Source organism: Melozone crissalis, unplaced genomic scaffold (assembly GCF_028551555.1).
Source record: "Melozone crissalis strain CALT ecotype California unplaced genomic scaffold, PUWL_Pcris_2 ptg000026l_1, whole genome shotgun sequence".
In the NCBI taxonomy this organism is placed as follows: Eukaryota; Metazoa; Chordata; class Aves; order Passeriformes; family Passerellidae; genus Melozone; species Melozone crissalis.
In genome coordinates this window covers 4596695-4612326 of record NW_026535804.1, presented here as the reverse complement: position 1 = coordinate 4612326, position 15632 = coordinate 4596695, and the positions used below count along the sequence as shown (strand labels likewise).

Genomic DNA, 15632 nt, shown 5'->3' with positions numbered 1-15632 from the left:
CACGTGCATTTTGGGTTCAAACATTGCATTTTCTCTGGATCGCCCCTCCGGGTCAGCCCTGCTGGGGTTTCTCCTGGCTGTATGAGTGCTGGGAGGTGCAGCCGGGCAGAGCAGGGAGGGACCCTGCCCTCGAAGCCGCTGTCTCCCGCGCTCCACTGCGGCACTGCCCTACAAAATCCTCTGCTGCAGCAATCCGGGAAAAAAACCACGAGCCGTGCATGCAGGCAGCAGCTCTGCGTGTAATGACTGCCGGGTTATGGATCTGCACGGGGAGAACTTTGAATTATTATCTGCACTGAGGCCCTGCAGTCTGCTCGGTGCCGCTAATGAAATGTGCTGGCTCCCTCTCCCAGCTTGCCGCTGTATCTGGCTGGAGCAGGGCAGTGGGGCTGGCAGCTCGGCAATGCTGGGCTGTGCTGGAGCTTTAAATTATCCACGTGTACAACGGGATCCCCAAAAATGTTTGGGATCTGTTCCTGCCGTCTCGGGACTCCCAGCTGGGCGCCAGCACCCAGAGCTGGATCAGGCTCCCAGTGTGGATGCTGCCCTCAGCTCCTCTGAGAGCCATTGGGGTTGGAAAAGACCTTTCAGATCATGGAGTCTTAAATCCTGCTCTCCAGCGGTGCTGCTGCTGGCAGCCAGCCCAGGTGTGACATCCAGCAGCACGGACAGGGTGTCACTGCTGGCAATGTGGGTCCCGGTGTGACAGTGCCAGGCTGCAAACAGGGCACAAAGCCTCTGTGATTTGGCCTTTCTCAGCTGCCCCTGGGGCTGTGTGGGTAGGAATGGGAGGGGGGTCCGTGTGTCCCTCTGCAGGGAGGGGACAGAGCGGGGAGCCCCAGGGACGGCCTTTGCTCGTCAGCACCGAGCAGCCGAGGCCATCGGGGCAGCTGATCCGCCTCCCTGCACATCTCCCGTTTGATATTTATAGCACTCGTGTTATCAACTCACATCAAAATCATGTGACGCTCCACTAACTGGCGCTGCCGGACTAATTAATCACCGGCGGGGTTAAGTGAGCGCTCAGAGGCTCCTTCCTCCCTCTCCGGCTCCAAGAGGGAGATGAGGAGGCGACCAGTGCTTCCCAGTGATCTAACTCTGGGGCGGCTGGGGGAATCTCTCGGGGTGCTCTGCAGCGGACAGGCGGCTCCGTGCCTCCATAAGTGCTGCGGGTAGGGTGGGGATGATGATGATGATGATGGAGATGAGCACTGGGAGGGCTCTAACCCGGCCCCCCCCAGCGCTGTGCACCCCTAAAATGCTGCTGGAGGAGATCAGTCCTGTGCCAACAGCTGCACTAAATCCTTCCCCTGTAACCTGTGGGGAAAAGTGGGGGCTTGTCCTCCTCGCAGGGGACACGCCGGCGGCAGGGGGTGTCCCTTGGGAGGAGGCTTCCACTCAAGCCTGGCCCCTGCACCTGAACTAGCAGGGCAATGACCGCCCGTCGGAATTAAACCCCTAAATCCTACAGAAGTCCCACTCTTAAACACTGCCATCCCACTGGCCTCAGGGGTTACCTCCACAGGGACAGGGGGCCAGGGCCAGCCTGCCCCGGGGGTCCCTGAGCCGGGGGCGCTGCTCGGTGCCCCCCAGCTGTGGGGCTGAGGGCGAGCCGGACACAAGTCACTTCGGGGAGCCCGAGGGTGGCGGATGATGGCGAGGAGGCCCCTGAGCGCTACTGGGCGGCACGGGGGATGGCAGGCGGGTGGCACTGTGGACACGCGTGGGGCACAGGTGAGCGGCACCTGCCGGGGACGCCGCTGGCTGGGCGGCGGGCACCGGGGCACGGTGACCCGGCAGCACCGCGTCCCCTCCGCTCCCCGCCGGGCCGGGCCGGGCCGAGCCAGGGCGTGCCGGCCGGTGCGGCCCCGCCCCGAGTGTCGCAGCCCCGCGGTGCCGCGGAGGCGGCGCCGGGCGCGGCGCAGAGCGGAGCGCGGCGAGCGGAGGATGCTGCGGGCGGGGGCCGCCGCCAGCCCCGCTCCCGGCCCCCGTCCCGGTCCCGGGCGGGAGGAGTCCCCGCCGCCCCCCGCCCGCTGAGCCCGGCCCGGCCATGGGGGCTCTGACCAGCCGGCAGAACGCAGGCGTGGAGGAAGTGGATATCCCCGCTAATTCCGTCTACAGATACCCCCCGAAATCCGGTGAGCCCCCGGGGTGTCTCGGGTCCCGGTGCCGCCGGTGCGGAGGGACAGAGGGGAGCGAGTCGGGCGGGCACCGGGCACGACCTTGCTGCGGGCGGGGTGACCCTGCGCACCCCAAAACAAACCCTGACGCACGGGGGGCACCCTGAAAATCTGGGTCTGCTGCGGGGCTCCCTGCATGAGTTCGGCATGGGAAGGATGGGGGTCCCCCCTCTCCCGGAGCCCCTCTGCCCGCACACCCCGCTTCCCAAACTTGGCTGAGTTGACGCGACTTTAATGACATTATTGCCATCATTATTTCTGTAGCCGTGGTCTGCGGCACCGCGCTCCGGAGTTGCTTTTTATAGCCGGTCACTCCGGTGCTGGCTGCTCGGGAAAATCCTGGGTTTAAATTCCCGGGAGGATGAGGGAGGCTGGGGTGGGAGGGATTGGAGGGGATCCCTCCTTCGCAGGGCTCTGCCCCATCGCAGCACCCCAGCCCCAGCCCTGGGGATCCCTCCCCTTCCCGGCTCCTCTCCGCGCCTCGGGGCTCGCTGCGATTCATTTCCCGCTCCCCGAGCCGGCCCTGGCTCAAACCTTGTGCGTGACCTTGGAAAATCCGTCCCTCCCCTCCGTGCCTCGCTTTTCCCTGCAAGGGCCGGGCTGAGCGGTGGCCGAGGGGGAGGGAGGGGTGGAGGGGTCCAGCCCTCGGCTTCAGAGCCGCAGAAATCCCGGCCCCGCTGGGTGATGCCCGCAGCACCGTGTGTGCGTGCGAGGAGACTGCACAGGATCCTTGCAGCACTAAATATTATTAATAGGTAACTATTTTGGTAGTTAATAGGATAAGGTAAATGCTCAGATCGTTAGTGCTGTGGCAAATTATTCACTAATTACAACTAAAGACCTCCTTAGCAAAAATTACAGCCCAACGCACACCCTGTGTTTGTCCTGAAAAGCTGTGCTTGCCTTTTTTTTTTTTTAAATTTTAATCTAAAATGGGTTGCACAGCTGGCTGGAGATGGCTGATCCTTGACAGCCTGGCCTCCTGCAGGGCTCCCCCAGCTCCCTTTTTTACGTGGTTTCAAGGCCTCTGTCACTTTGATGCCAGGTGAGGCTGGACCAGCCCACCCATGGCATTGCTCTTTGTAGGGACAGTGTCTCCGTGCACGACGAGTTTTCCCCTTGGGACCCCGTTTTATTTAGGGGCTCTTGAAATATCTGGGTACGAAGGGGTGGAGGGTGCAAGTGCACCCAGCTGAGCACTTCCAAGCCCATCTCAGCTGCAGAGGTCACCAGGCTGATGCTCAGCTCCAGCTTGCAGGGGGAGCCTGGGGCTCCTGGCTGTGCTCAGCTGGCCTGGTCCCACTGCTGGCTCTGGGCAGAGCTGGGGAATGGTCCTGCTGCTGCCCAGGGTGCTCAGGAGAAGGGCAGGGGGTGCCCAGGTGACACAGCCATCTGCACAGGGACAAGGGCAGGCTGGTGGCCCGGGGGGATTATGGCTGGTTTGCCTTTAATCCGATGGGATTTGCAGCCGAGGGAGGACGTGCCGGGCAGAGGAGCTGATTCTGTTGTGCCAGCAGCACCTCCCTCACCTCAAAAGCCACCTGGAAACAGCCACTGCCTTGGAAATGTGCTTCTGGAGGGGAATCTCATGGGACCTTGGGGCATTTTCCTCTCTCTGGGATGTGGCTTTGGCTGTGGGCTCTCTCAGGATGGCCAGTGCAGCCTGTGGGAATAGGGCAGCTGTGTCTGGTCCCAGTTTAGCATCTCCCTATCCTGGGGGTCCCATCCCCTCCAGACAGTGTCAATGGGATTAGTTAAGCCATAATTTTTAAATAAAGGCTGAGATTTACTTCCATGGCTGGCACTGGGAGGAAGAGCCAGCGGGGGCTGTAGATGGAGCCTACTGGGATGGCTTTTGGGGCAAATCTCCAGCTTTCAGCCCCTGTCCCCAGCTGAGACTGGCACCGAGCTCCCCTGGGGCACATGGGGCTGTGAGCAGGGGCAGGAGCACAGGGATCAATGCAGCAGTGCCCCCCAGGCGTGGGGCACAAGCCCAGGTGGTGGCAGGGCCGAGGGCTGACACAGCAGTGCTGGGCAGGGTTTGGCCTCAGCTCTCGCTGCCTGCTTTGAGCACAGGATTAAATAATGGGCTGCCCAGGGGCAGAAGCACCCAGAGCCTTTACCCAGCCCATCCCAGCACCCTGTGCTGGCACCCGTGGCCGCAGGGTGTCCCTGTGCCAGCGCCGTGCCGTGCCACTGTCTGGGCTGACTGCAGGCTGTGCAAACCTGGGCTTCCCTCACCAGGGATGAGCTGGGAAGGAGCTTTTCTGGTTTAGCAGCTTTGGAGAGCCAGAGGCTGCAGTGCCAGAGCCCAGCAGGGCAGTGATGGCTGGGGCACAGTGCAGGACATGTCACACACGAGGGTCCTCACCCTTCTCTGTCAGCTGGACAAGGTGGCATCGCTGCCACTCGTGGGGAAAAGCAGCTGCCAGATGTGAGCCAGCAGATGTGCAGGACACACAGACATTTTTTTTGCCAGGAACCTGAGGCAATTGGGGTTTATATTCCTCCTTTCCAGCAGCCGCTCTGTGCAGCCTTTGCTGAGATGTGGCTGTCCTTGACGGGCTCTCCTTCCCTGGGAGGAGGCGTTGGATTTACAGCAGCCCAGGATAAGGTGCCTGTGGCTGGGAAGGTGCTTCCCTGCCCCCAGCCATGGCCAGGGGGTCACTGACACGCTCCTGCTGATTCCCTGGGCTTTCCTGTGCTGGTGCTTCCCTGGAAAAGCCTGGCACGACTCAACTTCTTGTTTAACAGCAAGGAGGGAGCACAGAGCTGGTTCTGCTTGCTGTCAAGAGGGAGTTGCAGCCTCAGTGGGATGTGCTGGGAGCCTGCAGCACCCAGGGATGCTCCCAACCCCTGGCAGGGAGACTGGGTGATGGCAGCGTGGTCCTCACCTGCTCTGCCCATGCTGTGGGAGCCCCCAGCATGCACTGAACCCTGGCTGGGCAAATCAGAGAGCCTGTGCTCCATTTTCCAGCTTTTCCTCACTGCTGGGGTGGCTTTCTCCATGTTTCAATGTAATTTTTTGCCATCTCCTGCTCTTGCTCCAAGTCAGTGTCAGGAAGAGCTCTGGATGGCCCCATTCTCCCCTGGCTGTGCTGTTGCAGGCAGCTCTGAAGGCACTTTGCTCTGGAGGCTTTTTGTTTCCACCTGGCCGAGTCCTTCCAGGCGAGCTGCCTATAAATTATGTAGATGGAAAATGGGACCTGAAAGCAGCAGGCATCAATAATTGACGGTCGACGTTTGCTCAGGGGCTGGCTGCATCCAGGCATGGCTGTGCCATGGGGCTGGGGCAGAGCTGTGTGACCCCACTCTGTGCTATGGGGCAGAGCTGTGTGACCCCATTCTGTGCCATGGGGCAGAATTGTGTGACCCCACTGTGTGCCATGGGGCAGAGCTCTGTGACCCCACTCTGTGCCATGGGGCAGAGCTGTGTCACCCCACTGTGTGCCTTGGGGCAGAATTGTGTGACCCCACTCTGTGCCATGGGGCTGGGGCAGAGCTGTGTGACCCCACTGTGTGCCATGGGGCTGGGGCAGAGCTGTGTGACCCCACTGTGTGCCATGGGGCAGAGCTCTGTGACCCCACTGTATGCCATGGGGCAGAGCTGTGTGACCCCACTGTGTGCCATGGGGCAGAGCTCTGTGACCCCACTCTGTGCCATGGGGCTGGGGCAGAGCTGTGGGACCCCATTCTGTGCTATGGGGCAGAGCTGTGTGACCCCACTCCTCCCTCCTGGCCCAGAGTTACATCCCCCCTACTCCTCCCCTTGTGCTTTGGGCTCCCTTTTGGGTCTCAGTGCAGGATTAAAGCCTGATCCAGCCCTGGACAGGCCCTGCCTCTGTTGGAAGCTGATTGCAGAGCTGCAGCCCAGGGTTAAGCTCCTTTATCTGTGGTGCCCAAATGTTTGGTTTTGGGGTATCCCCCAGAGGGATGCAGAGGGATCTATGCTGATGGGTTTGGGGTTTTTATAAGCTAAACCCTGTCCCTGTGGTTGTCAGGATGCAGGACACTGTGTCCATATCTGACATATCCTGGTGCTTCTGCTCACCCCTTGCTGCTCCCCCATCCCTGTCCACCTTTCCCTTTTTTCCCCCCTCAAGTCCCAACCCTCCTGCCTGGCCAGGTCCTGTGCCACAGCATGCTTCCCCCACACAGCCCAGCTCTCACAGACAAGGAGCAGGCACCAGCTGTCTCCTGGCTGGGCTGGGAGGAAACTCCCCTGGGGTGGAGAAGTGCCTGACCTGGGGGCTGCTCCCAGCTCAGGGCCGGGACATTCCGGTGTTTTGGCTCTGTGAGGGAAGAAAGAACCCTGGTCATTGCCCAGCGTTCATCAGGGCAACGTGGAGCACTCTGCAGGGCAGGTGCTGACCTTCTGGAGGGTCTGCAGGACCCCAAAATCCTGCCTGGCACAGGTGAGCCCTTCCTAGGGAAGGCTGCAGGCTGAGAACTGACAGAACTTGGGGCAGCTGTGCTTTGCTCACCTTCCTGGTGGCAGCTGCAGCCAGCCTGGGCAGTGTCTGCCTGGGGACACACTGCCCTGGGTGGCACCCAGGTCTGTGCCATCAGGGCAGGAGCAGCTCTGTGCAGTGTATGCCTGGGGACACGCTGCCCTGGGTGGCACCCAGGTCTGTGCCATCAGGGCAGGAGCAGCCCTGGGCAGTGTCTGCCTGGGGACACGCTGCCCTGGGTGGCACCCAGGTCTGTGCCATCAGGGCAGGAGCAAGCCTGGGCAGTGTCTGGCTCTGTGCTGCCCTTCCCAGCAGCACACCCGGGATGTGGGAGCCAGCCTGGCTCCTCCAGGGCTCTCTGCCCCTCCTGCCTCCTCTGGGGGCTGTTTATGGCCGGGATTAGCGCTGCTCTGCTGCCCCAGGGGCCGGGATCCATCCGCTCCTGCCAGGGCAGGGATGGCTGAAGGTCAGGGCGACCTTGGGTGGCTCAGGCCGTGCTGGGGCTCACAGGGGTGTCCCAGACAGGGAAAGGGGAGCAGGGATGGAGCAGCCCCGAGGGCCAGCGCTGCCGTGGGGCTGGAGCCCTGCGTCTCTCCCTATCCCGGCTCGGAGCTGGTACTGGAGCGGGCGGGATGCAGGAGGAGGGGAGGGCAGGCAGGGAGCTGGTCCTCGGCAGCCTCAGTGTGTGAGCTCAACCAGAAAGGCGCCCAGCAAGGTGACCCCGGGGACAAAGTCACCTCCGAGCCATCGATCCGGTGCCTCGGTGACGCTCCCCTGGGCTCAGGCGCTCGCCGTGCTCTCGTTTCAGGGAGTTACTTCGCCAACCACTTCATCATGGGCGGGGAGAAGTTCGACTCCACGCACCCCGAGGGGTACCTGTTCGGCGAGAACAGCGACCTCAACTTCCTGGGCAACCGGCCCGTGGTGGTGGGTACCGGGGGAAGCGGGCACCGAGGGTAACCGGGCACCGGCACGGCCCGAACCGGGCACCGGGGGGAACCGGGCACCGGGGGGAAACGGGCACCGGCACTGGCACGGCCTGAACCAGGGAGGCTGAGTGTGACAGAGGGTGCAGGACAGGCTGAGTGTGTCAGGGAGATGTGGGACAGGCTGTGTGTGACATGAGGGGTGTGTGTGACAGGCTGTGTGTGTCAGGGAGTGCGGGACAGGGTGTGTGTGTGTGTGACAGGGACTGTGTGTGACAGGGGATGTGTGTCACAGGCTGAGTGTGACAGGGGATGCAGGACAGGCTGAGTGTGACAGGGGGGATGTGCGGGACAGGCTGAGTGTGACAGGGGGTGCAGGACAGGCTGTGTGTGTGACAGGCTGAGTGTGACAGGGGGGCGCGGGACAGGGAGCATGGGACAGGCTGAGTGTGACAGGGGGTGTGGGAGAGGCTGTGTGTGACGGGGATGTGACAGGCTGCTGGCTGTCCCCTCCACAGGCTGCTGGCTGTCCCCTCCACGGGCTTCCAAGTGTCCCTTCCACGGGCGGGGCCTGCCAAGCCCACCTGGAGAGGATTTTCTGATGGCTCATACAAGGGCTGATTTCCTGCTTGTGAAAAACGCCAATCACTTGTTTTTAAAATTTTAAAAGTTTAATAGTAATAAAATGGTTATAAAAAATAGTGATACAATTAGAGTAATAATAATAATTTGGACAAATTGAATTTAGGACAATATGAGATAATAAATACAAACAGTTATGGATGTCCGGGTACCTTTTTCTGGGCAGCACGAGCCTGAAAAAGGACCCACGTTAACAAAGGATTAACCCTTAAAAGCAATAGCCTGTTGCATGTTCATACACCTCATCCATGATGCATAAATTCCATTCAAACACAGGATTCTGTCTGGTCAGTGTCAACTTCTTCCTCTGAATCCTAACAGCGTCTTTGAGGCAGGAAAAAGTTAATTTCTTCTGATAAGAGGGCAATAAATTCTCTTTCTCTGAAAGATTCAGGTGTCCTGTGGCTGCTATCTCAGTGTGAGTCCTTTCTTTAAAAAAAGTATCCTACATAGCACAGTTTCTATTTTAACATTTTTTATAACCTAAAACTATATTTAATGCACTACTTAAGAGCATTAATACAGCATTACTTTCTAACACAACGCATATAATATTAATTTTAATATTTGCAAAAAGCCAATCATAAAATACATGCATTTTTCACACTGCTGCAGCCTGTCTCCTATCCAGGACTGGTGGTGAAGGGGAATTGGGCTGATTTAATCCAACTTCTTTCTCATTCCCTCTCCAAGAGCTGAGTTTTCTCTTGCCTTCCCCGTCTCATCCAGGAGCTATATCCCAGACAGGAGAGCACACAACATGGAGGCCCTGGTGTGGTTCAGGGGAGTAGAGCAGCTTGGACAGGAGCAGATGAAATTACTCTCCAAACTCTAGCAAGGGAGGGGAAGAAATAAAATAAAATAAAATAAAATAAAATAAAATAAAATAAAATAAAATAAAATAATAATTAAATGGCCAGGGGTAGGTTGGGGCTGGGTGGAGCATGGATGGGTTTTGCAGTGCTGGGTGCTGCCAGCTCCAGCTCTCTCAGGGCACAAGGGAACCCAGCTGGAGGGGGTCCCTACACTCCAGGCTCCTGGAGATGGTTTTTGTGCTTGCTGCCTTTGGAAAGGGAGGAAATGAGAGCAGGGGTTCAGGCTGGGAATGATGTCCCCCCTCATCCAGGTGCCTCTCAGCAATGGGACAACTCACCACCACTGGTTGGAGGAGTTTGGGGGGTTAAATATTCAAAAGATTCAGGATGAGACTTAAAAGTCACCAAAGCTTTTCTGTTAAGTTGAGATAAACGTGCCTGGTGCTTTGGCCCAGCCCTCAAGCATTGCCTGTGCCAGTAAAGTTCCTGTTTCCTCCTTGGAACTGGCTTTGGTAGTGCTTTGGCAGCATCGTGTGGTCCTTCAGCAGGGAAGTGTCCGGCCCTGGGCTGTGCCAGAGCAGGGATCCAGGTCAGGAGCACCCACAAAGCCCAGGAACACTGAGGGCCAAAGGCAGAGCCTTTCCCTCCCTCCCTCCTCTGCGCTTCCCTGGAAATGAGACGTCAGCACTCAGGGTCTCTTCCAGCAGAGAGTGTCGAGAAATCCTCTTGATTTCAGTAAAAGCCTCTAAACTGCCCAGTGAGCAGTTCCCATGTCAGCAGAGCAGCAGGGAAGGCAAAGGAGCAGCTTGGAAACAGCAGAGAGAATTAATCCAGCATCACCAGCCGAATTGTCCGGCTCCGTTTAATGAGCGCTGGCTCTGGGCTGCAGAGCTGTGACCAAGATCCAAGATCCAAGATCCAAGATCCAAGATCCCATCTCCCTGGGGAGCAGGGGCAGTGCTGGGGCTGGACTTTGGGTCAGGCCAGTTTTGGGGGCTCAGGGAGGAGTTGGGGGGATCTGTGTTGGTTCTGGTCCCAGCCTGTGTCCAGACAACACTTGAGTCTCTCTGATGCTGCCTCCAGGCCCTGTCCTGATGCTGCTTTGTGATATTTCTGCTTTCTGACCTTCTGGGAGAGCCCTGGTGGGGCTGGAAACATTAAAGATGGCCACTGCTTTTTGGTAGGAGGTTAATTTTGGGTTCCTTGGGGATCAAGGGCCAGGTGATCTTGGAGGAATTGTGTCCTAAGTCCTCTGTGAGCAGAGCAGCTCCTCTATGAACAGCTCAGGGATGTGCAGGGCAGCCAGAGGCTGTGCAGGCTCTCCCCTCCATGGATACATGATAATCTGGATTTTCCAGCTGGGAACAGGTTCCCAAGGGGCTGGGAAGGGCATTGCAGGTGAAGTAGCTGCCACCATGCAGGGGCTGAGGAGCAGAGCAGCTGCTGGAGGCACTCAGGGAGCACAGGGGAAGCCAGGAGCTGTTGAAATGTGCCACTGGGTTTCCCTGCCTACGCAAAGCTGCTGGGGTTTGCTTGTAGAAAAACCCCAAGACAGACTTTTGAGGGTGGTTTTTATTTCACTTCAGCAAAAGCTGGTCTGCACCAAATGTTGCTGTAGGCACCTGGATGACATTCTTAACTTCACCACAACCATCACCCATTTTTTTTTCTGTTGTGTTTCAGCTTGATTGAAAGTGAGGAGATGCAAAACCTCCTCTGAAGAGCCCCTTTCTGACATGCAAAACCTGGCTTGTAAAATTCAATTTAAAGAGAAATCCAACCACCCCCAAAAAGCGCTTTTCACACGTGGGAGTGAAAGAGCCCAAAGTGGTTTCTGCAGAGCACAATTTGCCTGTGGCATTTCCCCATCCCTGTCACCCACCCCTGGCTGCTGCAGCAGGAGGGAGAGTGCACCCATGGGTGCCTTCCCTGCCAGGGCTGGTTTGGGTACGGTTGGACTGGTGGAAACAAGCAATTTGGGGTGATTGCATTAGTTTGAATAGCAGGGGATGTATCACGACATGGCACAGCCTGTCATGACAGGCTCAGTTCATCCTGGAGCATGTTCTCACTCTCCCCCCTCCAGCTGCACTGGGTGGCTCTGCAGGTGCTCAGTTCTGCAGGTGCACGTTCAGTGACTCACACAGAAGTTCGTTAGCAGCAGTTTAATGACTCTGCTGCCCTTTTCCCCTCCTGAGGAGGGCGAGAGCAGTGGGAGGCAGTTCCACAGTGCTGGCAATTCATGCCCAAAGCCTCTGATGCCATCAGCCATGCTGTGCCCAGCCTGGGCTTTAATCTGCCTTCAGTGGCAGCTGTGGGATGGTGGAGCAGGGATGGGGCAGAGCTGTGCCTGCACTGGGGGGTTCTGCAGCTGCCTGTCCCAGCCTGGCCCTCTGAGCCCAGCTGGTGCCCCAGTGCCACCCCTGCTCTGCCTTGGGGACAGGAAAGGTGGGGATGGCTTTGAGGACAGCTGAGGTGATGATGGTTGTCCCATCTGAGAGCACCAGGGACACGGGAAATGGGAAGTGGGACATGGGCAGGGCATGGATGCCTTGCATGCTCCCTGCAGGGCATCCGCAAGTGCCACCTGCAATTCACTCTTGTCCCCTTGGTACTGGGGTGCAGTGGGTGCCTTGCTGAGGGACAATGGGACACCATTCCCTCTCCAGAGGCAGCAGCTGAGGCTCTTGGACCATCTGCCGTCCCTGATGGCACCTGACACCCTCCTGGCTCTGGCTGTCCCTTGGCACATGGTGGCAGCTTGCCAACAAGCTGGGCCTTAGTCAGGGTTGGTTCCTCCTGCAGCTAAACCTACCTGGGAGATGGAGATGGAGAGGGGGAGATGGGTCCTGCAACCCTTCCTCAGTGCCCTCAGTGTCCTCTGGGTGGCTGCAGTGCCAAGGACAGGGTGTCCCCATGGTGCCACCCCTGTGTCCCCTCTCCCCAGGAGCCCTGTAGCCCCTGTCAAGTGCACAGAAAGGACTGGGAAGGACAATGTCACCTTGGGGGAGGGATGCTGCTGCCTGCCTGCTCCTGCCCAGACACTTTGCTGGCTCTCTGCTCTGGGCATGGGGCTGGCAGGATTCCACCACCCAATCCCATCCACCACAGGGACACTTGTGCCTGCTTTTTCTTGCCTGGTGGGCAGGGAGGGAGCCTCAGCTCTGCCCAGCCTCATCCAGCAGCATAAAATTCCATCAGCAGCTGCTGCCCTGTGCCCCCCATCCCCCTCAGCCTCCAGCCAAAGGGACAAGGAACAGCCCCTCTGTGTCCCCTCCCCAGTGAAACTGTCCCTGCTGTCCTGGGCTCTTTGTGGAGGGATGTCACCGTGCTGCCTGGTACCCAAGTGCCAGCAGGAGCTGCAGGTGCTCAGCACCCATCAGGATGCCCAGGCCACCCCAATTCCCTGTGTAGGGCGTTGGGGTCATTGGGGGGCCCAGAGCCACGGCAGTGCCCCCGTGTGCTCTGCCTTCAGCGGTGTCTCTCTCGTCCTAGTTCCCTTATGCTGCTCCACCTCCTCAGGAACCCGTGAAGACCCTCAGGAGTTTAATCAACATCCGCAAGGACACCCTGCGCCTCGTCAAGTGAGTCCTGACCCCGCGGGCAGGAAGGGTCCTGCTGGGTGCCCCAGGGATGCTGGGCTGCTCTCATCCCAGCGGGATGGAGGATGAGCCCCTGCCCTTCCCCTCCTGGTTCCCGGGGCTGCTCTCATTCAGGATGGAGGATGAGCCTCTGCCCTTCCCCTGCTCTCATTCCTGCGGGATGGAGGATGAGCTCCTGTCCTTCCCCTCATGGCTCCTGGGGCTGCTCTCATTCAGGATGGAGGATGAGCCCCTGCCCTTCCCCTCCTGGTTCTCATTCAGGATGGAGGATGAGCCCCTGTCCTTCCCCTGCTCTCATTCCCGCATGATGGAGGATGAGCTCTTCCCCTCCTGGTTCCTGGGGCTGCTCTCATTTAGGATGGAGGATGAACTTCTGCCTTCCCCTGCTCTCATTCAGGATGGAGGATGAACTTCTGCCTTCCCCTGCTCTCATTCCCGCATGATGGAGGATGAGCCTTTGCCTTCCCCTGCTCTCATTTAGGATGGAGGATGAGCCCCTGTCCTTCCCCTGCTCTCATTCAGGATGGAGGATGAACCTCTGCCTTCCCCTGCTCTCATTGAGGATGGAGGACGAGCTCCTGCCCTTCCCCTCTCATTCCCGCATGCCAGCACAGGCAGTGCCGCAGGATTAAAGGATTTTAGCGCTGCCTTTGAAGTGCTTTGCTTCTTCTTCCTCCCCCACCTTCCGAAGGCTTTGCTGGAGGGAGGCTGGGGATTGCGGCAGGGCTGGGGGATGCGGGATTAGGGCTCAAATCTGTCTGCGGCACTGCCCAGCCCGCAGGCGCGTCCTTGGGCTCTTGCTGTGCCTCAGTGTCCCCCGATGGAGGGCAGCAGCCTCTTTTAGTCCTGGAGCACCCCAAAGCCCATCTCCTGCACCCTCTGTGCTCCCCAGGTGCTCGGAGGAGGTGAAGACCCCGGGGGAAGAAGTGAGCAAAGCCAAGGTGCACTACAACGTGGAGTTCACCTTCGACACGGACGCCCGTGTGGCCATAACCATCTACTACCAGGCAACTGAGGAGTTCCACAACGGGGTGGCGAGGTGAGGGACCCCAAACAGGCCTGTGTCACCCCCCAAACAGGCCTGTGTCACCCCCCCAAACAGGCCTGTGACACCCCCCAGCCTGGCCTGTGTCACCCCCTTAAACAGGCCTGTGTCACCTCCCAGCTTGGCCTGTGTCACCCCCAAACAGGCCTGTGTCACCCCCCAGCCTGGCCTGTGTCACCCCCAAACAGGCCTGTGTCACCCCCCAGCCTGGCCTGTGTCACCCCCCAGCTTGGCCTGTGTCACCCCCCAAACAGGCCTGTGTCACCCGCAGCCAGGCCTGTGTCACCCCCCCAAACAGGCCTGTGTCACCCCCCCAAACAGGCCTGTGTCACCCCCCAGCTTGGCCTGTGTCACCCCCCAGCCAGGCCTGTGTCACCCCCCAGCCAGGCCTGTGTCACCCCCCAGCATGGCCTGTGTCACCCCCCCAAACAGGCCTGTGTCACCCCAAGCCTGGTGTGTGTCCCTGCCTGATGGACACGGAGCCTCCCCCCTGAGCATCTTTCCTCTTCAGGACAGGACACAGCTGAGGGTGGTGCTGAGATTGGAGGGGGCTCCTTGTTTCCCCCCGGTGCCACCACCAAGTCCTTGCCAACCCCTGTCATCTCCTTCCCTGTCACATCCTGCTCCCTTTTTTTACCTTCAGATCAGAACAGAGACTAGGGGAAATAATTCTCCCCCCCAGACCCCTCCAGGTTGGCTGTGGAGTTGTCCCTGTCCCCTCCTGTGCTGTGTTTATTTTACCCTGTGGATTATTTTAGACCTCCTTACCTCAGCCCCAAGAGGCATCTGGGAGGGGATGAGTGGCACACACACCCCATCCCATTTTCCTGGCATATCTTTGCTCTGGGGAGAGCAGGAGGGCTGTGGGGACACCCGAGGTGCCCTGACCCTGTCCTGTCTCCCTGGCACAGCTACACCCCCAGGGACAACAGCCTGCAGTCGGAGACGGTGCACTACAAGCGGGGGGTGTGCCAGCAGTTCTGTGTGCCCTCCCACACCATCGACCCCTCCGAGTGGAGCGAGGAGGAGGTGGGTCCTGACTTCATCCCTCCCGTGCAGATGGAGGCGGGAGGAAGGCTCAGCTCTGCTCCATCTCACCAAGCCCCCCCTGTCTCTCTCCAGCTGGGCTTCGACCTGGACCGCGAGGTTTATCCCATGGTGGTGCAGGCAGTGGTGGATGAAGGAGAGGGTGAGGAGGGGGCTCCTTGCTGGGATGGCCTTTCCTGATTTGCTGGCAGAGCCTCCTGCTTTTCCTCACTGCTCCCATGGCTCTGCCTGTCCCCCTGCGTGCCCCCAAGCCCTGAGTGCTCCTTTGTGTCTTGCAGAGCACAGTGGGCACTGCCACGTGCTGCTGGCCACCTTTGAGAAGGTAAGTGCCAAGCTGGGGCCATCCCCCTCCTCCTGCCTCCATCACCCACCAGGTACAAGAGCCTGGAGAATCCCTGGGAATCGGGATGGTGCTGCTGGGCTGGGGATGTTTTGGGCTGCTCCCAAATCCTGGGACTGTTCCCTCATTCCTTCTAAGGCATTTGGGCTCGACTGCATCTTCCTTCCTCCAACAAGCTTTGCAGTGTGTGTGACCTCCCACAGCTACTGGTGCTGGGCTGTCAGGAAAAGCCAGAATTCCTGCAAAATGGGCTTGTAGGGAGCAGGGAGGGAGCAGTGACAGCCACAGGGTGGGTGGGGTGGGTGCCCACCCTTGTGCTCTTTCCTTCCCCCAGCACAGTGATGGCACCTTCTGCGTGAAGCCCCTCAAGCAGAAGCAAGTGGTGAGTGTTGAGGTGTCCCTGAGGTGCAGGTGTCCCTGCACACCCTGCAGGGGAGGCACTGAGGAGTTTTGGGGAGCCCCAAAAGCTCCAGGCCTCTCCCAGTCTTTTGCATTGATAACCTTGAAATTGCACTCCCCTGCCTCCCAGGGATTGCAATTTCCAGGTTATCAATGCAGAGAGAGCCCCCGGATGCTGGGGGGAG

At 59.1% G+C, this 15632-nt stretch overlaps 1 protein-coding gene across 4 annotated transcripts in view; it reads left to right on the top strand.

Moving 5' to 3' along the window:
* Positions 1–1967: 1967 nt before the first annotated feature.
* The window catches only part of RNF157 (ring finger protein 157), a 29675-nt gene continuing 16010 nt past the window's right edge, over positions 1968–15632 (top strand). For 2 of the 4 annotated variants that reach the window (XM_054278752.1, XM_054278751.1), the window contains exons 1-8: positions 1968–2138; positions 7440–7558; positions 12510–12598; positions 13509–13655; positions 14573–14690; positions 14784–14850; positions 14987–15030; positions 15383–15430. In XM_054278752.1, coding sequence (XP_054134727.1) covers positions 2051–2138; positions 7440–7558; positions 12510–12598; positions 13509–13655; positions 14573–14690; positions 14784–14850; positions 14987–15030; positions 15383–15430 — 720 coding nt within the window. In that variant the 5' untranslated portion in view covers positions 1968–2050. The remainder of the gene's footprint in view (positions 2139–7439; positions 7559–12509; positions 12599–13508; positions 13656–14572; positions 14691–14783; positions 14851–14986; positions 15031–15382; positions 15431–15632) is intronic. The other 2 variants (XM_054278750.1, XM_054278749.1) reach the window with 2 other exon arrangements.